Genomic DNA, 25,146 nt, shown 5'->3' on the forward strand with positions numbered 1-25,146 from the left:
GTACAAACAGAGTGAGCATTTCTGAGGCTCAAAGTAAATTTAGTAGTTTACGGAATGGACAATGGACTGTGAGATCAGTTCCTTCATCATTAGTGTGTATTATATATGTATGTGGATCTCTAGGATCTCTAATAATCGGCTATGTACACTCAGAAAAATAAAGGTGCCAACTGGAACCAAAAGTGGTTCTTTAGACTGATGCCGTAGAAGAACCTTTTTTGGTGCCACAAAGAACCTTTCAAACAATGGTTCTTTGAAGAACCATTTCTTTCAGTGGTTCATTGAAGAACCTTTAAAGGTGCCCCAAAGAACCATCAAGAAATGGTTCTTTGGGGCACCTTTAATGGTTTTTCAAAGAACCTTTTTAAAAATGGTTCTTTAAAGAACCATTTTTAAAAAGATCCTTCAAATGGTTCTTTAAAAAAACCATTTTAAAGAACCTCTTTTGAGTGGTTCTTTAAAGAACCACTTTAAATCTTTCGAAATAAAATGTATCATAAATTGAATTTGAGCAGGGTAAAATAAATACGAGCACAGCATAGACATATATTAATAGTTTATTGTCATTTTGTAGTATACCAAAAGACAAAAAGGCATTTTAACCCTCAGCACAACATCACTACTAATACATGTCACATATTAGTGTTTTAAACAGTAATAATTAAATATATTGGCTATACTATAAATAAATATATATATAAAAATACTATATCTACAGATAACACAACAATTAATACATGTATTGTTTAATTAAGAAAACATCAGAAAGTGATAAAACACATTAGAAATAGCAATAGCTTCATAACAGACCAATAAATCAACACATTTTCATCAGCAGATGTTTGCATGTTCAGTAAAAATATTTCAACAACAAGTTTATGATTAAAATGATCAATGAACTTCAGCCTTACGCTATGTAATGTACGTTTCATGTTGTACTCATGGTCCTTTGTTAGTCCAGTTTAGGATAATGTCTCTGACGTATATATCATATCAAATATATGTCATATCAAAACAAGCCCACACCTGCAGTTGTTTCAGTTTTTCACTGGTGTTTCCTGTCAGCTGGTCAACCTCACTCAGGCGGACATCCATATCAGCCAACCAAACGACAAGTTCCTCCCTTTGTGCTTCAAATCCCTCCCACTCTGAGACAAGGAGCTGAAAGAGAGAGAAAAGAGTCAATTATAAAGAAGAGAGAAAAGTGAAACCCTCCTCAGAAGGTCTGACTCGCATACCTGCAGTTGACCTGTGATGGACTCCAGTTTGGCGTTCACGTCATCCCTTGCTGTTGCCAGTAGCCGAGTCTGCAGGGTGCCCTGGAAGAGCTGAGTTAATGTTCGACTCCTCCTGGTCAGGCTCTCCAACTGGATGAGCCGAGGTCTCCCCTCTCGCCGCTGCCTCTGAACACAGAAACACAAATTGCATCTGAAGCAGGAGGTGCAGATTTTTTTTTGCTATTCTTTTCTAAATCCAGGCTAGATCACGTGGAGGTATTTGGAAAACGTATTTGGCCAGCGGACGACTGTTGTCTTGCAGAAAGTCAAATCAAACATATGCGATACACAATCAATTCACAAGAACACATTATAAAAAACAAGTCCAGTTCTTGCCCGATTTCAACTGAATTCTGCATCAAAACAGGGTAAAACGAGTGTTTGCAGCAAATGTGAGCACAAAGCCTCACTTTGTACAAGCCTGCTATTACAGTTCTCCTCTATGCAGACGACTTTCCTGTTTTCAAGGCACAACTTGGATCTGCTGTACGAATCTTATGGATACACACTAAATGAAACAATAGTGTGCATGACTCCAGATTCTGATCCCTCATCCTAATATGGTCCCAACATAGCAACAGCAATAAAGCAAATGTTGAGGCTTCAAAATACAAAAGTCCATAAATCAATGGCTGACATGGGTTTTATCGTAAGGGTGATAAATATACAGATTTCAGTCTTAGAGATTTGATGTTCATTTACCTGCAGATGTCCTATACGTGCCTGCTCCATGGTTTTCCACAAGGTTTTGCACATCACTATTTAATACAGGAAGTAGGTGAACTAAAACAACTCATCTTTCTTTGTGAGAGGACCATATTAATGAAACAAACCTCAATGACATCATAGGGATCCCTAAAGATGCTCCTGCTGCTTCTCTTCCTCCTCATCCTAAGCTTCCTTCTCCTTGTCCTCGCCTTCCATCCAATTGTAATTCAACCTAATTGTGTTTCTCCCCCTCCTCTTCCTCATTTTGTTGGAGCTGTGAACACAATTAATGTGAATCTGGATTAATTTGTGCAAACAAGAAAAATCTACAGCTTTTTGGTCAGAGGTGCTCTTGTGATTTAAGCCGGGTAGAGTAGATTTATGTGTTGATGCTGCCTGCTTCAGCTCTGGCTGCTGAGTGATATTTACACCCTGGCTGGATTACAAACTTTAACATGTGCTGAACTTTGGCCCAGCGTTGATACCTCTTGTTAGTATAACGACCTCTTCTTAGCTTGTATGTATGATGGTGGATAAATGAAATATACAAAGAAAATTTAACTATTTTACAAAAGAACATCTATCTTGGAAACATCAAATGACCGGAGCATAACTTGTCAACTAGTCCGAAAATAAGTTATACAGGAACAGTCAAAGACACACCTTCTCATTAGAGGTGGGAATCACCATACATCCCACGATACGATATTATCACAATACTTAACGCACGATACGATATTATTGCAATTTTTTAAAATATTTTGCGATATTCAGATTCTGTACATCATAGGTGTCAAACTCTGGCCCGCGGGCCAAATTTGGCCCGCAGCCTAATTACATTTGGCCCGCGAAGCCATACCAAATGACTATTACAGCTGGCCTACTGGTATTATACAGCTAATATATATATTGTTTAGTGGTAGGACCTCAAAATCCCATCCTTTCGTGAACCTCGGGACCAAAAAATGGTCCCGCCCCAAAAGTGCTCTAAAAATGTTATATATCAATATTTTTTTCTACTTTAAATTAGTCAATCTTTTAAAACTACTTCTGCTTAAAATATCCATGTCAAGTTTTAATTATATTTTCATTGTTTTAACCCTTTAAATCCCAGTTTTATTACATGAGCGCCCTGTTTTTTTAGCCCCAAAAAACAAAAAAACTAAATATTTTCCAAAAAAAACATTTGAAGTAATATTTGTTTGTTATTATAATTAGGCCTTTAGATGGACTAAAGATTGGCACCAACAGTCATTTCGATCGCCTTTTATTTTTTTTCCAGGAGCGCATTTCATAAAATGCACACTATCGACCACGCCCAAAAAGTGCTATAAAAAATTTATATATTAATATTTTATTCCACTTTAAATTAGCCAATCTTTTAGACCTACTTCTCCTTGAAATATTCATGTCAAGTTTTAATTACATTTCACGGATTTTAACCCTTTATATCCCGGTTTCGTCACATGAGCGCACTGCTTTTTTTGCCCCAAAAACATAAAACATAAAACATAAAATATTTTCCAAAAAAAACATTTGAAGTAATATTTTATTGTTATTATAATTAGGCCTTTAGATGGACAAAAGATTGGCACGAACATTAATTTCAATCCGGTTTTAATTTTTTTTGCAGAAGCCAAAAATGTCCCCAGGCGGCGCTGCTGCTCCTGCTCCCCCGGGGAGGAGTGCCTCTGCCGCGGGTGTGTTTCGCGCAGCGCCGGAGCATATGGTTCGGTTCCCGTGTCTGCAGCACACACTTCCGCTACCACGTGAAAACAAATACATCATTTCCTGTTGATTAAAAAAAATTAATGCACCCTCAAACGAACCTAAGGTCAGAAAATGGTCTGGAACGAGCAGCGGGCCAAGCTGCTGCTGTACGCGGGAAATTAGTCTGCCTTTTCCGGGTATCTGTCTCGAGCAGGCCGCTGGAGAACATGTGTATGTTCCAGCAGGCGTCACATGTGGAGCAAGGGCGCCACCCGGTGGACAAATAAAAAAATTACAACTCTAAGGCCTGTAGTCCAAAACGAAACCTAAGCTGGAAACCTGACGATCCCTTTGACCGTAATTTTTCTGGCGTGAAAAATAACGTTTATAATGGGTTTCAATGGGGCACAAATCGGCCACGAGGTTCGATAGTGGATGTATGCCTTTTATTCAGCCATTTAAGCTCATTTAAAAAACTCAGACTGAAATTTTAAAATAAAATGGGAAAAAAATACATGTTTGAAAATTTGGCTATACTCCATTAAACACAGTGGAAATGGCGTGGAATTAAAAAACGCAAAGGCCACGAAATGGTCCCAGGTTCTACAGAGGGTTAAGCTTTGCTTGTTCCATATTCAGTTTTTCAGCAAAACGTGTTTGAGTCCATAAGAAAAGATTCATTCTTATATCTGGAGGAATAAATATATTTCAATAAATATTAACGTTAGCCCGCGACTTTGTTCCAGTTTTGAATTTTGGCCCACTGTGTATTTGAGTTTGACACCCCTGCTGTACATAAAGGTAAACTTTATCAATATTCATTTTATCTAATATCAAAGTCTCACACTCAGTCTTTCTCTCAGTTCAGTCAGTTTTATTGTTGACAAACTGAACGGTTTGTATTACAGTCTAGTCCAACTTAACTGAATGCAACCATCTGGTACAATTATAGCTATTCTGAACTATGCAATTTATGAAAACTATGCAGCCCCTTCAGCAACTGAAGAATTTGAAAGTAAATTAAAACAAAATATAATTTTACATTAAATAAAAAAGTTTTAAACTTAATTAAAATAAAACGTGTCTTAAATTAAAATAAGTAAACTGTCATGTTTATTACTGCCAAAAAAAAGTTAAACACATTTGGACAGTGAAGGAATGTCAGGATTCTTGCTCAGAAAAAGGATCAACATGCTCTGAAGTCAGTTCCAGTCCACAAAAACTTTTTTGTAACAAAATATCGATTTCTGCTGTCCCTGTATTGATACATTATTAGCAAACAAAATATCACGATACTACACAGTATCGATCTTTTCCCCCCACCCCTACTTCTCATGTCACATTTCTATTCATTTCTATTCACATTTCTATATAATTAGATTAGACAATAAAGAGTTATCTAATCTAATTATTCATTCAAAACACTTATTCATAGCTGTATTTTATACAGCTCATACAAAATTCAAAGTACAGGTTCATGTGAGTATTTAATGTACGGCTCAGATCTACAGAATTTCAGAGTTTCTAGAGCAGACACAGAGCTCACATCACAACAGGCTTCAGGCGCCATTTTAGTGACTTTAACAATATATAAAATTTTAATTTCGGTCAAGCTGACATTAGGTTATGTACGCAGCACGCAATTGAACCACATATTTTAGAAGCCTAAGGTTCAAATTAGCTGGGAGCACCTTCACTTAATTATAACAGTGGTTTTGTTAGGAAAATAGTTTCTGTATACCGGATACTAAATTGCGCTGACGTCAACGGCTAACGTATCTAGCTAATCGCTACTGTTAGCACAACATTAACAGCAAGCTACAATGGCGAGTAACAAAAACAAAACAGTAATAAGGTTTTAATGAAAATGTTTTACCTTTTCCAACAGTCCCAGAATCCAGAGCTTCAAAGTCCAGCAGGTACTGAAGACTGTTACCCGTTTCGTTGTCACCATCCGTGAGAAAGAGTTTTTTTTTCCCCGAAAGGTCAAGGCCCGCCGCTCGCGCACTCTGTCTGCGCATGCGCATCCCAACGACTGACCCCCTCCGTCCGCTCCCGGGAGGTTATAGTATGACGTATTCTGACGTCACTCTCTCTCTCTCCCTGTCATTTATTTGGCTCGAAACACATATTAACAAATTGCTCAGTGATGAACAACTACTCAGATCATTTACCTAAGCAGTGCGCTTTGTCAAAACGAAGTGTGTGTTCATTACACTGACATTCTGTTCTGCAATTGTTATTTACTTGTATTTTATAATTTGACTTTACATACTGCTGGGTGGTTTGTAAAGTTTACAATAACTAGTATTATCATTATGCTATATTTTCAAAAATATATAATAATCTCAAAAGTAATGCCTTGGAGTAGAAAATAGTAATGCTTTATCAAAATTTAAAACGAATGTACACTATTTGAATGTGTGTATTGTTTCTACTGTTTGTTAACTCACCATATTTGGGTTTGCGGGGTTAGGGGTGTGTGTGTGTGTGGGGGGGGGGGGGGGTTAGGGTCTTTAGGCTCCCCCCCCACCCCTGCCACCAGTATATTTTTAAGCAAATATTTCTAACTTTTATTTGAATATTCAGTTTCCTACCATCTTCTCTTAAAGGGTAATTGCCAGGTAACCCGCCCTCCCCCTTCGCACACACATGCACACAAAGAAAACACACAGTATAATTCACAGCCTCGTTATGGTGAATAAATATTTATGCCATTTACACCATCAAACTTAGATAGCTAAGGATGAAGAACCTTTTGTTCTTTAAAGAACCATTTGTAATAGCTGAAGAACCATCCACAAAATAAAAAGGTTCTTTGACATATGATGGTTCTTTAAAGAACCATGAAGACATCTGAAGAACCATTTAAGAACCATAATTTTTCTGAGTGTACCAAAGGCCTTCAAGCTGGCTGTAATTAAACCTTTACTTAAAAAGCCATCTCTAGACCCAGCAGTCTTAGCTAATTATAGGCCAATCTCCAACCTTCCTTTCATATCAAAAATCCTTGAAAAAGTAGTTGTCAAACAGCTAACAGATCATCTGCAGAGGAATGGCTTATTTGAAGAGTTTCAGTCAGGTTTCAGAGCTCATCACAGCACAGAAACAGCTTTACTGAAGGTTACAAATAGTGGTGGGAATAATGGCGTTACTAACGGCTTTGCTTTTTTCAGTAACAAGTAATCTAACTAATTACTATTCCTATCACTACAATGCCGTTACAGTTACTAACAAAAAATTTGCGGTCCGTTACTATTTTTCAACAAACAGACGGTTGAAGCTGTGTTCAGCTTAACGCATCTTATACCAGCTGCACGGAAGTAGCTGACTACATAAGTAATCTGGACGCTACAGCTTTAAGCAGCTGCACGCTCCCGCGGACAGTAATCACGATCACTGTCTAGCACAACACCTGGAGCTCAGGGGGCAAAACAATCGCATGAGTGCTGCTGTTTGACTGAGGAAGAATAAAGTAGTTGTGGTAAGCCAATCACCTGACCACTTAAAGACAAAGCAACAAGGTAATATGTACCAGTCTTTATATTGTGTTGATAGGCCACGTAATATGGAGCGCCAGGACTGCCATAATGAATTAATTAAATACACCATTAAATAATTAATTAAATGTGGCAATAATTAATTAAAATTGGAATTAATTAATTAAATAAATAGTTATGACACATGTAATTAATTAATTATTGACACATTTAATTAATTATTTATGTATTTCACATTTTAATAAATTATTGACACATTTAATTAATTATTTATGTATTTCACATTTTAGTTAATTATTGACACATTTAATTAATTATTTAATGATATATTTATTTATTTCACTTTGGCAGTCCTGGCGCCTGGCTCTCATCTTGAAATAATTTTATCTGTCAGCCTCACCCATCAAACTCAGGGGGCGGGGTTAACGCTGCCCATGCAGCTTCTCTAACATTTGATTGGTTGCCGTGCAAAGTAAGTCAAAACAGGTCGATCCTAGATAATCGATTGCTTGTGTAGACTTGGGGCAGCCAGGTATCCCAGAATGCAGATCAAATCACAGGCAGCAATGGTGGTGGTGTAGTTTTAAAATACCCCGTTTTTCTGTCACCAACTACACTTTTAACAGTGTTTTAGCCGCGAATGTCGCGACGTATGTCTGGTCAGGTTGTCAACATAGAACATGTTTGCAAAAGTGCTCAGATTTTTTCAGAGATTTCACTAGCTCTGCTAACAATTAGTATGCAGAGTGCACCCAGGGGTTACGTTAACTGGTTTGTTTATGTAAGGTAGTGACTGGAATAAGTCACAAGGTGTCGCTGTTGAGCTGCATATATGGTGTAAATGTTAGCAATTTTGGCCATTCGTCCTCTGCAGGACACCGTACTTTAGATTTCTTGTTCGCGCGGGCGCCATCTTGGGTCAGTGTTTGCTGTGATTTGCGAAGGTAAGCACTGCCAGTGGCGAACTGCATCAGTTTTGTGTTGTATTCATCGCCGAGACCGTGGAATGTTGTAGAAGGCACGGTTATTGTTACTTAATGTGTATTCTGTGTATATGTGTTGTTGTATTTTGCAATGTTGATAGTCACGGAGTGTTTGCTGTGATTTGCGAAGGGCCAGCAGCAGAGTTGGAGTGGTGTTTGCCCCTGCTTCCGAATAAACGGCGCGGTCCGAGCCACAAATTGAACGCCTGTGTCCGACTGGTCTCTCTGCGGTGCACCCCAATCCAACACAAATTAACACAACGCAGAGTCCGGGGTGTAGGGAGGCCCCTGCACTGGTCGGGTAAACATATTCCACTCTCCGTGTTCCACATGTTGCATTCGCAGATTCTCATTTTCACCGAACGATCGTCTCTTTCCGCCTGGTCTTGTGTCTCTGTGCTTCTGTAACATAAAGAACGAGCTGACATTTTTCTCACGAAACCAGCGATCAGCTCAACAGACCCTCAGTTTACCTGCATGCATCCTCCTCCTCATCTGTCAGCTGTTTAACACCTGCTGCTAATTCAAGAAACATGCCTACGTTACCTGGTGATAGTCACAGTTTAACTGGGCAGCCGGTGCTCGATATAAAGCAATGTCAGCGCATTTTTCTGCACAAGATAAGTAAATATAGTGTTTTCCCCGAGTGCAGAGCTGCTGGAGCTTGTTTCCTTACAGAGCACTTTATAGGCGAACCAGCTTCATCAGCGGCTGATGTCCAATCACCGGCACACAGCTTTGAAACCTCAGCTGAGTTTTAGCTCTCAGTGGTTAAACGCTGGACTTCATTCACTCAGGTTCTGTCTGTCGGGTCACGTTTACTTCGCTGTTTTATTTACAACTGAGCAAATCGGTTTGGCTGAGGTTAAAGTTACGTTTCATAACTGCATAGTTTCACAGACGTTTAATGGTTCACTGGCACATGTGTTAGACTGAACTATTCGCTTTTCTTTATCTGGTGTGTTTTGGATTTAACAGTGAATTTTGAGATTAAACTGACTTTTAAAATGTTTTTATACAAAGAGGAAAGAGAAGGCGCATTTCCACCGAGAGAAGCAGAATTTGCAACAGCATGTTCATCATGAAGTCTGCAACCTGGACAGAAATATTATATCATCTGATTTTTAATAGTTATTCAACTGTATTCTAAGCACCAGCTGTCTGTTAGAATGTGATTTTTTTTCTCTCTCTGTTGGCAGAGGTATAAAAATGCGCAGGAAAATCTGACGTGCATGGCAAACTTCACCGACGATATTTAGGGAGGAATAAACACACATCAAACATAAATGAACCATTTGCCTGTCTCCATAATTGAGAGCATTTTCTCTTCTTATGTCAACACTCTCTCTCTTTCTTTCTTTTTTTTCTTTCTTTTTGCTTTTTCGGTCATGTTATGTTTACCTGTCAAAGGCTTGTTACAAACTATGAAACACATCGTGCAGACTTCTGGATGTTAGAAGAAAAGTAATACTGCTCATGAAGGAGACTAAAGGCAGGAAGGTGTCCTATAAAACTAAACATGTTAATAGGACCTCCCTATTTATATCATAGTTTATGATATAGCATGTGTATTTCAGTAATAGCCTGCTGATTTCAGTGTAGTGGTGAACAGTCGCACAGCTCACGTAGGCGTTATCTGTGAAACTCCTTAACTATAATTTATCCAAGTTAACTTCAGTTAACCATTCAGACAGTTCTTTTGCAATGAAAAACATAAACACCCATGCTGCCGGTAGGTTTCCTCAGTGCCAGCTGTTAACATTATAGCTGCTTATGCAGTAACCATGGTAACCACGGACTCTGAGCGGCTCGATCGACGGAGGTCAGACAACAATTTTACATATATGATCTTAAAACAGGACACAGCCACTATACGTGCTGGCCTCATATCAAATGTGAAGGCAGACTGAGTCTATGTTTGACGTTTGTTTATATCTAATCTTCCTTTTCAAACATTTAAACAGCAGCGAGTCTGCAGCTGAGGGAATACAAACTCAAATTGTCGGAACAGGTTTGCTCGTTTCTTGGATTCATTTGGTGATTTATTAAATGTATAACTGTTATTCTAATCTGCTGCTGAGTCTCTTACATTTTTCTTTATGCTGTATATTTTCACGTCTCTGGAATAGTTGGCAGTTAGATAGTCAGCTGGGAAACTCTGTGTTAACTCATGGAGCTGAGGATATCGTGGATATGCTGACCTCGCTCCGTGGTGTACAGGGCCGTTTACCCTCATGATTAATATTCACTATAAAAATATTAGCCGAACATCATGAAGTCTGTATGTGTTTCATAGTGTCGAACAACCTTTGTACAGTTAAAGCCAACAGTTACTACATGACGGAAACACCAACGTTATCTCTTTTATGCGTTTATACACAGGTCACCCTGATTACTGAACAAAAACCCAAAGATCAGATGTTAAACAGATTTATTTGCTCTCTCTCCTCCTTAAACATGTTTTTAATGTTAGCTATAATTCAGAATTGGCGACTGAAACACGTAGGACACATAAGAACTTCAGGAAATAAAGCACCAATAAATATAACCTCAGTAAAAGAAGTCAGCGGGGGTTACTACAGCTGTGTACCGGGGCCTGCGCTTTGTTGGTGGGATTGCTTGCGAGGCGAGCGGGTCTATCCCACGCTTTGCCGTGAGACTGGGCAGACATCTCCGAAATCATCGAAGCACTTTTGCAAAGAGGCTGTATCTTGACAAACCGACCAGACACATGAAGATTAAACCACTACATTCTCGGCTAAAAAAATATTAAAACGGTATTTGGTGACACACAAACAGGGTTTTTCAAAGTTCAGTTCTGTTAGCTTCCACATGCCGGTTGTTGTGTGCTAGAAACAATGGCCACCAGGCCAAAGCAATGGTTTTGACTCGATCAGCGTTAACCCTGCCCCCTGAGTTTGATGGGTGAGGCTGACAGATAAAATTATTTCAAGATGAGAGCCAGGCGCCAGGACTGCCAAAATGAAATAAATAAATATATCATTAAATAATTAATTAAATGTGTCAATAATTAATTAAATGTGTCAATAATTAATTAAAATGTGAAATACATCAATAATTAATTAAATGTGTCAATAATTAATTAATTACATGTGTCATAACTATTTAATTAATTAATTAATTCCAATTTTAATTAATTATTGACACATTTAATTAATTATTTAATGGTGTATTTAATTAATTCATTATGGCAGTCCTGGCGTTCCATACAGTTGTGAGAGATTTGTGACGTTTAGCGTGTTTGCAGTGTGTAGTTAATGTGTTGTCTTGTGTAGTTGGTGTGTAGTGTTGTGGATAGTTTTGTGTTGTGTGTCAGAACAATGAGGCGACTGCTGTCTCCAGGTAGCAAAAGGAGTGATACACCTGCTGCTGTCAGACCTGCAGGTATCAGGCTGTGATGTTCTCCTTTATAGTGGACAGAAAATAATTTTTGTGGTGGCACAAATAATTTGTGTGGCATCTTATTGAAGAACAGCTGATTGTTCTGTAAATAGTTTGAAATGGTTATTTAAAAAATCAAGGTAAAAGGTAAATGGATGCAAATAACTTTGTTGTTTGCAAAACTTGTGCATATGATTTTAAAATTGACAATTTATATTTGCTATTAAAGTAATGAAATATGATTCATTAAACATGTTTGTGGTTGTTACAGTAAAAATATAACTTTTTCTACTCTGATTTCATGTTTTTTGTCTGATTTTAGATCAATTATGTTAATACAATGGCCAATTATAAATGGTAAATGGCCTGTATTTGTATAGCGCTTTTCTAGTCCCTAAGGACCCCAAAGCACTTTACACAACCAGTCATCCACCCATTCACACACACACATTCACACACACACTATACCCTGGACCCCAGAGGGTTAAACATTTGGACCCCAGAGGGATAAACATTTTTTTTAAAGTAACGCAATAGTTACTTTTCAAGTAATTAATTACTTAGAATATTGTAACTCAGTAACTAACTCAGTTACTTTTTTGAAGAAGTAACTAGTAACTATAGTTAATTACTTTTTCAAAGTAACTTGCCCAACACTGGCTACAAATGATCTTCTTATGGCATCTGACAGTGGACTCATCTCTGTGCTCGTCCTATACAACCACATCACTGTTATGAAAAAGACCCACAGCTTATCATCTTATAGTTCTAAAACATCTAAAATCACTCTGGTTAATTTGTTTGCTAGATTAGCCGCTAGCATACGCAATGTGTTGGGGGCTTGTTGCTACCTAGTCAGCGATGCTACACACCTGTTACTCTGTATTTTTCAATGATTCAGCACTCCTTCGGTTTTGTTATCCATTTTTAGACAGTAATGAGAGATCAGCTGCTCACTCCACAGAGGCCCAGAGTTACTGTTAATATCAATAATGTAATGCTGTCCTTTGAGATTTTAACATTTAAGACTGTGAGTGTAATTGATCTAAAACGGTTTAAATCTTCAGAGCCGTCAACAGTCAGATAACATGGAAATTTCAAAAACAGCAGCAAACAGAGGTTTCAGTAGTGTAGTGTAATTTGTTCTTTTCAATATTGTATCAACAGTTACATTCACCCTGGGGAGAAACTAGGGAGGGAGACCATGAGGACTAAGCTGGGTTTCTGGGTCCAGAGGTTTGGAGAATCTTCTTTCCTTTCTTTCATCACAGCTGTCCTGTGCCATAAGTTCTGTTGACCCACTGAGAGAGGCATCATTTGACAAACACCAAGAAGACCGAAGCTCAACGCACTGATCAAGCAGGACTCATCATCTTCAACAGCAGCTCCCTCACAGGGAAATTTTCAGAGCTCCACCGTAGGCCCACCCCACGAGATGGAAACCCAGCATTTCATGAACACTGTGATGGAGACTTTTGGTTTGTGTAATGTTATAAATACTCGGATACTCCCCAGAGGTTCCGGACTTTTACATAAAGATATTATATTCAGTCATGTAGAAAGTTATATATTTAAAAATATATGATCCTCTCTGGTTACTCTGGCATGAATAACTGAATCACTTTATGATAAATAAAACACTATCTGCAAAAACTGTAAAGGAATTCCAGATCACAAGTTTATAGTTAAATATAGTTTTATTTAATTGTGTCAGAGACACTCAAACGTGCTCTTCATGCAGCTGAGTATGTTTAAGTGTTTTAAACAAGCTGTGCAGGTCTGAGATCAACAGCTCTGTGAAACACCAAACTGAGGTCCTGTTAATGCTGATATATAGTGACACAGTTACAGGGGTGATTAATGCTTTTGATTTTTTGCCTTTAACTTTATCAATAAAACAATTGCAGCTTTCACTGAAAGCACATGTGGTACTTTAATCTTTGTACTGTTTTCATCAGTTAATTTTGCAGTTAACATGTGAACTTGTTGGATGATCTGTCTGCTGTCACTGGGTGGTGCTGAGGTCTGAATCTGAGGGCAGCTCCTGTAATCACAAAGACAACAGAATCATCACAAACTGAAATATAAAGTTTATCTCTCAAATCTGAAATAAAGCTGATTCTTCTCTGCCCTCACTCACTGGGGACCTGAAGCTCTTCTCTTACATTTTTTCAGTTTTACAGTTTAATCCATAGTTACAGATTAATGAGGAGTTACTTAAGTACAAGCTTAAAAGCTTAAAAGTACAAAGCTTCCTTGCACTGCCTGAAAATTGTTAGGCGGTGGAAGGAATACTTCGAGGACCTCCTTAATCCCACTGACACGTCTTCCGAGGAGGAAGCAGAGTCTGGGGATGAGGGGAATAACCCGCCAATTTCCGGGGGCGAGGTCACTGAGACAGTTAAACAACTCCTTGTTGGCAGAGCCCCTGGTGTTGATGAGGTCCGCCCCGAGTTCCTGAAGGCTCTGGACGTTGTAGGGCTGTCCTGGTTGACACGCCTCTACAATGTTGCGTGGAGATCAGGGGCAGTACCCCTGGACTGGCAGACCGGGGTGGTGGTCCCCATCTTTAAGAAGGGAGACCGGAGGGTGTGTTCCAACTACAAGGGGATCACACTCCTCAGCCTCCCTGGGAAAGTCTATGCCAGAGTGCTGGAAAGGAGAGTTCGTCCGCTAGTCGAACCTCGGAAACAGGAGGAACAACGCGATTTTCGTCCTTGTCGCGGAACACTGGACCAGCTCTTTATCCTCTCAAGGATACTTGCGGGTGCATGGAAGGTTGCCCAACCAGTCTACATGTGTTTTGTGGACTTGGAGAAGGCATTCGACCGTGTCCCTCGGGGTGTCCTGTGGGAGGTGTTGCGGGAGTATGGGGGTGTCTGGCCCATTGCTACGCGACATTCGATCCCTATACAACCGTTGCAAGAGCTTGGTTCGCATTGCCAGCAATAAGTCGGACTCGTTCCCGGTGGGTGATGGGCTCCTCCAGGGCTGCCCTTTGTCACCGGTTCTGTTCATAATTTTTATGGACAGGATTTCTAGGCGCAGCCAAGTGGAGGAGGGCTTTCACTTCAGTGGCCTCAGAATCTCATCTCTGCTTTTTGCGGATGATGTGGTTCTGTTGGCTTCATCGGGTGAAGGCCTCCAGCTTGCACTGGAACGGTTCGCAGCCGAGTGTGAAGCAGCAGGAATGAGGATCAGCGCCTCCAAATCTGAGGCCATGGTTCTCAGCAGGAAAAGGGTGGAGTGCTCACTCCAGGTCGGGGATGAGTTCCTGCACCAAGTGGAGGAGTTCAAGTATCTCGGGGTCTTGTTCGCAACTGATGGGAGAAGGGAGCCGGAGATGGACAGACGGATTGGTGCTGCGGCTACAGTGATGCGGACGCTGCACCGGTCGTGGTGAAGAGGGAGCTGAGTGTAAAAGCGAAGCTCTCAATTTATCGGTCGATCTATGTCCCTACCCTCACCTATGGCCACGAGCTGTGGGTAGTGACCGAAAGGACGAGATCGCGGATACAAGCGACAGAAATGAGCTTCCTCCGAAGGGTGGCTGGCCTCTCCCTTAAAGATAGGGTGAGAAGTTCGGCCATCCGGGAGGGGCTCAGAGTAGAGCCGCTGCTCCTCCACATCGAAAGGAGCCAGCTGAGGTGGTTCGGGCATCTGACAAGGATGCATCCTGGGCGCCGGATAAAGCAGATGAAGATGGATGGATGGATGAATTAAATTGAATATACAATGAGAGGTGTGATCAACATGATGGCACGAGTGTCACATGACTCAAAGCTGTGCATGCAGTTGCAAAAGGCTGAGTGTGTGCCATCAGCCTATATTCAGTCCTCACTCTGAGCCTCACATCTTCCTGCTGCTTCATGAGAGCAGAACTGAACTTCCTGGCTGTGGAAGATACGAGGAGGATCCTGGTGCAAGAAGCACAAATGGATGCAGTTTGTTTCCTTTTTACACTCAAAGTGACTAAGACCAGATTTTCATCCTGCCTGTTATTAAACATGAATTATTTAGCCACGCTTTCTTCAAACTCTGTCAGGGGTAGACATTTGTTCAAACACAAGTAAGAGAAATGAGACAACTGCAGACCGACTCAGAGTGTATAAGAGCGTGCGCACGGGTGTGAATGTCTCTGAGAAGACACACACACCGAGGGCAGGCTTGCTTCCTTTATTTATAGGGCAAAGCAGGTTACATAGTACTTCCTTTTTTAACAGAAGTTGAAGAGAGGTTAAACATTAAATCAGCTTATCTGATCTTTCACACACTGGGATAAGAATACAGAAGTATATCATGCTTTATCTGACATCACAGACACTGAAGTAAAGAATGCATCATTATATCATGCTTGTCAAACATCTCAGACACTGAGGTAAGGAATGCATCATGTTTTCCTTTAACAATAGACTTGGTTAGGTGATTCTTCAACAATAGGCTTGGTTATGTGAAAATATATGAACACACAAAATATAAGGCATACTTGGTTAGAATATAAGGCACACTTGATTATAACCTGGGTGTCCATTGTCTTGTGTAGTTTGGGAGATGATTGGATGATGTGGTGGGTGCAGTTTTCTCTGGGGTGGAGTCGGGTGGGCTGCCCCAGACTCTGTGGGGCCGGGCGGTGCTGCTGCTGCGGGCCCCGGTCCGGATGGGCCTGGGCCCCCTTGTCCTGGTGGGTTCCAGAGTGTGGGGGTGCCTACTGGGGTCAGCTGGCCCCAGGGAGGGGCCGCTTGCCCCGTGACCGTGGCTCAGCGGGTTGGGAAGCTCATCTGTAACCAGAAGGTCGCCGGTTCGATCCCCGGGCTCTCTGTCCTGGTCGTTGTGTCCTTGGGCAAGACACTTTACCATACCGCCTACTGGTGTTGGCCAGAGGGGCCGATGGCACGATATGGCAGCCTCGCTTCTGTCAGTCTGCCCCAGGGCAGCTGTGGCTACAACTGTAGCTGCCTCCACCAGTGTGTGAATGTGAGAGTGAATGAATAGTGGAATTGTAAAGCACTTTGGGTGCCTTGAAAAGCGCTATATAAATTGATTGATTGATTGATTGATTGCTTTATTGGCCATATGCAGGTTGCCCCGCAGAGGAATAGGACCCCCCCCCCCCTTACACACACAACAAAGACATCACATGGGAATACAGTCGGAGATCGGCAGCGTTGCAGAGAAAACACTGAAAAATTACACAACAATGGGAAAAAGTACAAGAGGAAAAAAAGAGACCTCTTCTCAGGCTGGGCACCTATGGGAGGACAGCATGAACAGGAAACAAAAAAAAACTCCTCTGCACAGAGAGCACATTAATGTCCACATCACAACATTAGAGCACGTGACTAGCCACAGGGGTGGATAGGGGGGTGGGGGGTAATCCGAAGGAACACAGCAGTCGTCCTATACAGCGCTACCATTTCAGCGCGGCACACAGACCCGCCGTCTTCCCCCGCAGGAAACAAGCATCGAAGGCGTTTGGAAAGGGAGGGGGATGAGTGCGTGCTCATCAGTGTGAGTGTATGTGTGTGCGTGTCCAGAGTTCAGCAGAGACAGTGTCCTTCGCCCTATCAGGCTAAGTAAACAGTCCGCCAGCCAACTCAGGTGGCCTTGCATGGGATGGGAAGAATAGTCATCAAACAGTCGTTATCAGGGAGTTGTTTTGGTGGGCTCCAGCCTTGGGCCTAAGCAGCTGGCGCCGTGGTGTCCATATGTTGGAGCAGCTCCGAATTTAGCACTCTGACACTGGTCTCTCGATCTCCCGTTGGAGAGCCGCGAGCCTCCGCATGATGGTATCAAACTTCTGTTCCGTGGTGTTGTCATTCTTTTGATTCTGAGACCCCACAGCTGCAGTGAGCCGTTCTGCGATGTGTTCCAACTTTCGCTCAAGGGTGACATTGTGAGCAGGCCCCTCTCTGATGTATCCCATCATATAAAGTATCCATTATTATTATTATTATTATTATTATACGCTCAATGGTGTTAGTTTGAGTCTTCACGGCAGCTGTAAGCGTCTCCAAGGTGTTAACCATGCTGCGTTCAGTGTGAGAGGTCGCGCCTCGTCCCGTCGCTTCAATTCCAGCGGTCAGCCTTGGGGGGGGGGTTGAACAGCTGGTTCCGCTCTCTTATTTCTCCGATAGGTCAGGGCCAGGCCAGCTCCGATCAGCAAGAACCCTGCTATCATGGTTCCGAATAGGTAGATGTCTTCAGCGTCCTCGATAGACAGTCCCGCCAGGCACAAGATCCTCCAGTTCTGCCACCCATCCATCGTGTATCCGGCAGGGAAAGTCCCTCCAGGGCACTCAGGCTCTCCCGAACCCAGACTTCTCGTTGAGAAGAGGGTGTCAATAGCATTCAGAGACCAGTTGATCAAATCCATAATTCTCTTTTAGGTTTTAGAGAACGACAGTGAGAGACTGTTCCAGGGAAAAGTAATGCACACGAGACAGGACAAAGACACAAGAGGCTAAGCAGGGAAGATAAGGGGAAGGAGGAGAGGAGAAAAAGTGCGACCGCCTTCACCGAGAGCCAAGAGAGAAGAAATCCAATCCATCATTATTATTATTATTATTATTTCTTCCCTCCCCATCCTCAGCTGCCTCCCTATTCCCGCTCTACCACACCCACACACGCAGGGCTTGGGGTGCAGGTATGTCACCAGGGTGCAGGGGAGGCACTCCCCCTCTGTCCCCTTCTGGCCGCCTGTGCCTCAATTTTATTCTGCAACCTAGACATCCACATTACTCACACTCTCACATAACACATACATATAGGGCCTTGGGGGTGGGCACATTTTACAGCATCCAGAGGATGGTCGGTGTACTCCAACCCACCTCTGGCGCTGGTGCCCTACCCTAAATTTTAAATGCATATAGACACTGAGGGTTTTCGGGAGTAGCCGTGCTGCTCTCTGATAGGAAGCATGAACCATGCTCTCCTGTGTTTTAAATGCACCTTAGAACAGCACACAGCAACACTACATATGAGCGGGCGTAGGGAGGTTTGGGGTCTTCACTCATCCCAGTTCTGTTAGCCGTCAGGGCTGGGGGGCTGGGAGGAGGTGCTGGCCGTCAGATTGGGGTCTGGGATGCGGGGCCTCCCTGCTACTGCAGATAAGGAGGTGGTCCGCTTGCCTCCACCCCAGAGAGAAGGGTTACATCTCCTGGGTCTAGGTGCGGCTTGCCCCTCTGGGGGCGGGGGTACCTGGACCTGGGATATAGAGTATGTTTGGGGAGTGCGACTGTCTGTGCAGTATCTATTTGTGTCTGTCTACACGTTGGGTGAGTGCCGAGTATTTGGTTGTGTATATGGGGGTGGGAATGCACGTTTGTGTCCGCGTGCGCCTGTTTGTCTGTGTCTATATGTCAGGTTGGGTATTAGACTCAACCTCTCTGGGTACATCTCAGGCCCTCCAAAGTACGGAGGCCTATGTCACCTCACCACACTCCCTGCCGGTGGCTGATGCCCTCAGATGTTGGTGTGCTGGTGGTTCTTGTCGACTGGGGCTGGGTGCTCATGTATGTACCGGCTCACTCCTGGTGGCTGATTGGCGGGGCCTGGCGCCTGTGGCCTGGCTGGGCCCCTTCCGGGGGGTGGGGTGCCCTCAGGCCTCCGGCCTCTGGGCCTGAAGCTTGGTCCTCTCTGGCACAGCTGGCTGCCGGCAGAGCCCGCGGGCATGCCACTGCAACCCTCTCTGCTCTGTAGCTGCTCGGTGACCTCTCATTTGGGGCTCTACTCAGCTCTTCCCAGGAGGGTGGCACGGTTCCCCCCCCCCCCCCCCTTTTTGGTGGTCTTCCTCAGGTCCTCGTACTCTGGGGCCTCTGGATGTCTGGGGCCTGGATCTCCTCCATACCTGCTTCATGCCCTGGGGGACGGGGCTATGGCTCCCCACACTCCCTAGCAGATCGTTACATGGAGAAACCATTGGAATACAAGCATGCTGATCCACACAGGTATGCACACAGGTGTACACACGGGTGTTCACAGACGCGAACTACACCTTTCGTGGCTGCTGCCTCAAAGCACATTGTGTGCTGTCTGTCTGTGGTGTTGGAGGGAGAAAGGACCCAAAATGCAAGCAGTGGATGAAAATGCTAGTGATGTTTATTTACAAAGTGGAGGCAAAACAGGCAATGAAGGAGGACAATAAACTAAAGAAACCTAAACTGGGAAAACTAAATAACTAACCTGAGAAGATACCAAAAGGGATGAGAGACAGAGAGACGCAGATGAGGAACAGGACACCGTGGGACACCGAGGGACACTGAGGGACACTGAGGGACACCGTGGGACACCGAGGGACACCGAGGGACACCGAGTGACGCAGACGAACCGGCAACAGGCAGGAGAACACACAGGGCTTAAATACACACACCAGTAATCAGGGGATGAGAGACAGGAGGGCAACACAGCTGGGAGAAATCAGAGCTGACAGGACATGGGAAACGTAAACTGAACACACTCACATCAGACGGAGACCTTCACAATAAAACAGGAAACTCACAGACACAGAACCAGACAAGACACAGAACTAAACAGACAGATTCACAAGCAGACAGTGTGACACCATGGACAGACGGAGGGAACACAGAGAAGTGGGAGCAGGCAGGCAAAGAACAGAAACCTAACAAATGGCAAATCACAACAGAATACATACTCGGAATGAACAAAAGCATAAGGAAACACAAAACACTGAGTCGGCAGGCTCAGGACCATGACACTATCTTGCGTGCTGCACAATAGCGTTTAATATTTAGTATCTACTGTTATCTACTGCTAGCTAGTTTATTGTGATGGTGCTGTTTTTTTATTATGTTGCTCTTTTTTGTTTGTTTTCTCTTCTGGTTTTTTTTCTCCATACAGGTGATCCAGGTGTTTTGTTTGTTTTTTTTTTTCTTTCTTCCCCCCTTTCTCACGTCTCTTCTCCCCTCTGTTTTTCTTTCTCTCCCTCTCTTTCTTTTATTCTTTCTCCCTGTCCTATCCTCCAGTCATGTCTGTCCCGTTTGTAGCAACCGAAAATAAAATAAAATAAATACATAATTATAATAGAGGTCAATCAAATGGACCAATATGGCAAGGCCATGATGATCCACTTGGTAAAATAAATCCGCTTGGCATCTTTGTTGGCCTTAAGACAACAATTCTGATCGCTAAAGATCCAAACGGGGAAACAAAAAAGAAGGAAAAAAAAAAGTGATGCTACCTCTCAACTGAGCCGTACTATTGTTAATGTCGGTGCAGAAGCTCTTCCAGAGACATTGGTGCAGTCTGCTGAGTCCATAATGATGGCTGGATTATTCTGTCAGGCTCAGGAGAGACTCAGAAGCAGACCGTCTCAAAAGTTCACAATTTATTGACAAACTGACACCAAGTGCAGATATATACAGGTCAAGGTCACTGGAAGGGGGTCTCCGGGAAACACACAGGGCTATGTACAATAATCCTCCTCTGACGCTCAGGTTAGCTCTCACACTCCGGCTTTAAAGCTTACCATAGCGGCAGTCCTCAGGCTGGTAAGTTGAGTCTGGCACAGGGAGAAAAGAGCAGGTAAGTCACGGCACGAATGAAACTCTGAAGATAGCTAGAGTCTAGTGATGACACTGACGAGTGTTACACAATAATCCAGTGACGAAGCATTCTCAGCAGCCGCCTTAAGTAGTGAGCGTGATGATGAGATGATCGTTTGCAGGTGTCAGAGACAGGGGCTGGAGTCGCCATGACTCCGCCCCGGTAGAGACACAACAGAACAGAAAACACTTGTGGCCATACTGAGTCAACTGAGAAGGCACAGGGACCATGACACATGTACACTGATATTGATATGTCCTCACCACCACCCTCCCCTCCAAAAATCCAATGCCTCCTCCCATGCTTACCTCCCATTCGATGTGGACAGCAGCTCAGCCGAAGGCGCGATTGCACGATTGCAGCGTCCCAGATGCAGCTGTGCAGATTGGTATACTCCCCCATGTTGCTTGTCTGTGTTTCATGGTGTTATGGTGTGATGATATCTGTGCTTCTTATTTGCCATGGAGTTTTTGTCTTCTCGTCATGCTGACTCACTTTTGGGGATAAGTATGAGCAGAAATTCTTTTTTTCTCCTGAACTGCCCTTCTATGTTACACATTTCATTATTTTTTCCTTTTTGCTACCTAGCCTGACTTGTCTCCCCAATGTGATGTTTGTGCATTGTATGTACGGTAGGCAAGGTCTGTAATCTCAGCTGCAGGCAACTGCAACCGACAAATAAAGGCATTTATACAATACAATACAACCACATATTTTGTATTGGCCACTTACCTAACTGTGTGTGTTATACTTTATTTAATAAATGCTGAAATCCACCACCAGCAGCATAGAGCCTATCATATCAAACTGTTATGTAACACCATCGATCAGCTAAAATCACATTTGACAGGGTTAAATAATAAACTAAACTCATGTAATTCAAAAATCACCTGATTTGACGTTGTCTTTTAGTGAAAACTTAATTCAAATATTGTAAAATAAATCATGGATACAAAACTATGAATAATATAAACTGCAAGAATCCACAAGGGTCTTCATCATTACGGTTCGTTTTCATGTTTTATACAAACTTAAGTGATACATGACATATGGAATGTTATACAGACATATTTGAATATTTCTAAGAATTATAACTGTGCTGTTGCCAACATACTGCACGATATTCTTGTTCAAGTGTTTCTGTGAAAAAGACAAGACTAGTTTCAAATGGTTAATGCAGTCTTGCTATTTATTAGATAAGTCACATGCATTAGGATACCTCAATACAATCATATTATGATTACAACTCAATTAAAAGCTACTGTGCCAATATTTTCAGCTTATATTACTGAAACATTTTCAAATGATGAGCTTGCAACAATGAGTGAAACAGTGAGAGCATGTGGAGAGTTTGGAAAAATCACATTAAGAAAGAGAAATCAAACATTTGGATTCATTTAATGAGCTTAGACTTGTTGAAAATGCAGAGGAGCTGGTTGTGAACTGAGCTTCAGAGAAACACAACATACTGAGATTCACTGTGAAGCTTTGAGTGGAAAAAGACAGAAAAACAACACGTGGATCCTGGAATAATGGGAGTTTCCATCTTTAAAGGACTGAAGAGGAAGAAGTTTACAAGGAATCATTTAGAACAGTTTAAAACATCAACTGTTTGAATCCATGAATCTGAAAACGTGTTTCTGAGTGAAGGAGACAGACATGTAGAGACTGAACTATCTGTTCAATAGTCAGAGTGTTTCTCTAACAGGAGGACACTCTTTACACTCCACTCAGCACAGAGTTACTGACGAACCAGGAGAAATACCTCTATTAATTAGCCCATACATAGGTAATGCAACTTTGATCCCAAATCCAAACCCAGGATAAAGAGTTTGAGTGAATGTGGTGTTGAAGGTGTGGAGGTGGATCAGAGTGTCAGAGGAGACACTGTAGAAGGACAGAGTGCCAGCAGGACAGTCCACGTAAATTGCAACTCTGTTAGAGACAGAGGAGGGCAATGAGGAGGGCAAGGAGGAGGTCAAGGAGGAGGTCAAGGAGGGCAAGGAGAGGGCAAAGGATAAGGTGGAGTGCAAGGAGAGCATGGAGGTCCCAGAGGGCACAGAGGAGGACAAGTAGGAAAGGAAGGAATAGATGGATGTTTTTCTGTTATTGTGCCTGACATAAAGAGGACCAAGAGCAGAGCACTCCAGATTCCAGGACTGATCATTCCATCCAAACAAACAGTCAGCACTGTTTCCTTTTCTTCCAATTTTACTGTAACTCACTGATATAGAAACATCTCCTCTCCACTCGACCTCCCAGTAACAACGACCAGTCAGACCATTGCTACACAGCAATTGAGGATGAACATCAAATCTGTCTGGATGATCAGGATATGACTGAACCTCCTCCACATGTCTCACCTTCCTGTTGTTGTCAGACAGTTTAAGTTTCCTGTTTACTGTGTTTGTGTCGATTGTGAGTTGACAGGAATCTGATGGAGAGAACAAACACAATCCAGCTGCAGTTATTGATCCATCATCTGTTCATTGATTGACACTTTGATGATGAGATGTGAGAAGAGTGATGTGACTAGGGATGGGTATCAAAAACCGGTTCTTGTTGAGAACCGGTTCCCATTGTTTCAATTCCTTGGAATTGTTTGCCATTTTTGCAAACGATTCCCTTATCGATTCCAGTCGCCCCGAATGATGTCACCACGTTACGGAGCGTCATTTACCTGGCAGGAAACACGGCGCCTAAATGGCTCAAATGCTCAAAAGCTTGGTTAAACTTTACGAGAACGGATGACAACAGGACAACTTGCAATACTTGCAAAGTAGATATTTTATTTAAGGGAGGAAACACTACAAATATCAAAAGCATTTGCTCACAAAACACGCGATGACCTTAAATGAATGTCGTGTTTTTAATTCCGCTCCGGACTCGTGAATCTCAACCCAGCAGCAGCGGTAACGTTTGCACGTCCTCTCCCGTTAATGCGGCATGTAAATAATCAACTAACAGTGCATATTATGTTAGCGCGATCTGCCTTATTACAAACCTGCCATCACTGTGCATTTAGTGACCATGATGAGAGACAGAGTCTGGCTCAGATGCTGGCAGTTCTCGCTGCAGTCTACCGGTAGCGTCTCCTTTCAGGCCAGGATAGACGAATGTCACCAAGCAGTGACTAAGTTTGTGGTAAAAGGCTTGAACCCATTTGCCACAGCAGATGATTTTCAGTAAGTGAATGTGTTTAATTGTAGGCAGGGACATTACTGGATATTCTTGTGTAATTGCTACAGAATAATTTATGTTATACTTTGTTATTGCTACAGAAGAATATTTATTTTATTATTTTACATTTACAATTTTTTTCCTGGGGACCCTGTGACACCCCATTGAAGAGCCGTAGGCTGTGGATCTCTTAAGATCTCACTGTTGGGTTTGTAAGGTCATGTTACTCCTAAATTTCTATCTTGTTCAAAGAGAAGATATAAAACAAAGTTCTAAGCTAATCGACCTTAGTGTTCTCCTTTTTTTTAAAAAAAGAATCGATAAGAGAATCGATAAAGAATCGAATCGTTAAACAGAATCGAAAATGGAATCGGAATCGTGAAAATCTTATCAATACCCATCCCTAGATGTGACAGTTTGAAGATAGTTGAATGTGTGCTGCTTTGTTTTCATGAATCCCATTAAAAACACACTTACACTTCCTCAGACCTGGTCTCAACCATTGGACTCCAGCAGGCTCCACCCTGAAAGGAGGAGGGGGGGTCAGACCAGCACAGTCTCTTTTAGCACGCACACATGGATATTACATGGCTCTCATATACATACTATTAGACACTGATAAAGGAACAGTCTAACATTTTCACGAATACACTTCAATCCATACGTGGATCAAACTGATGATGATTTGGACTGATCCTGGATCTTTCAGTACAACACTGTATTGAATGAAATATGACAGATTCAAACTGTCACCTTCATTATCTTTTATCTCTCTGTTTTTCTCCTCTTGGTGTCAGTGTGGTTACTGTACATGACCTCTGAAAG

General features: G+C 42.4%; 2 protein-coding genes across 4 annotated transcripts in view; both read right to left on the bottom strand.

Moving 5' to 3' along the window:
* Window positions 1-556: 556 nt before the first annotated feature.
* Window positions 557-5,680, bottom strand: LOC145431946 (uncharacterized). The gene is made up of 4 exons (XM_080308419.1): window positions 5,572-5,680; window positions 2,111-2,259; window positions 1,239-1,403; window positions 557-1,161 (listed from the first exon to the last, which is right to left on the bottom strand). Exons 2-4 carry the CDS (start codon window positions 2,165-2,167, stop codon window positions 994-996), a joined length of 390 nt encoding a protein of 129 aa, XP_080164545.1. The 5' UTR covers window positions 2,168-2,259; window positions 5,572-5,680; the 3' UTR covers window positions 557-993.
* Window positions 5,681-22,309: 16,629 nt separating this feature from the next.
* The window catches only part of LOC113032636 (NACHT, LRR and PYD domains-containing protein 3-like), a 53,398-nt gene continuing 50,561 nt past the window's right edge, over window positions 22,310-25,146 (bottom strand). For all 3 annotated transcript variants that reach the window (XM_080308213.1, XM_080308214.1, XM_080308212.1), the window contains 2 exons: window positions 24,799-24,845; window positions 22,310-23,575 (listed from right to left, as the gene is read on the bottom strand). In XM_080308213.1, coding sequence (XP_080164339.1) covers window positions 22,872-23,575; window positions 24,799-24,845 — 751 coding nt within the window. In that variant the 3' untranslated portion in view covers window positions 22,310-22,871. The remainder of the gene's footprint in view (window positions 23,576-24,798; window positions 24,846-25,146) is intronic.

The sequence above is a fragment of the Astatotilapia calliptera genome, chromosome 11 (genome assembly GCF_964374335.1).
Source record: "Astatotilapia calliptera chromosome 11, fAstCal68.1, whole genome shotgun sequence".
Classification (NCBI taxonomy): domain Eukaryota; kingdom Metazoa; phylum Chordata; class Actinopteri; order Cichliformes; family Cichlidae; genus Astatotilapia; species Astatotilapia calliptera.

Excerpts from the sequence above, each read along its gene's own strand:
- LOC145431946 (XM_080308419.1), bottom strand. The coding sequence starts at position 2,167 with ATGAGGAGGAAGAGAAGCAGCAGGAGCATCTTTAGGGATCCCTATGAT. Across the intron at positions 1,404-2,110 it reads ATCCCTATGATGTCATTGAG|AGGCAGCGGCGAGAGGGGAG; the intron begins GTTTGTTTCATT and ends TTCTGTGTTCAG. Across the intron at positions 1,162-1,238 it reads CCATCACAGGTCAACTGCAG|CTCCTTGTCTCAGAGTGGGA; the intron begins GTATGCGAGTCA and ends TCTCTCTTTCAG.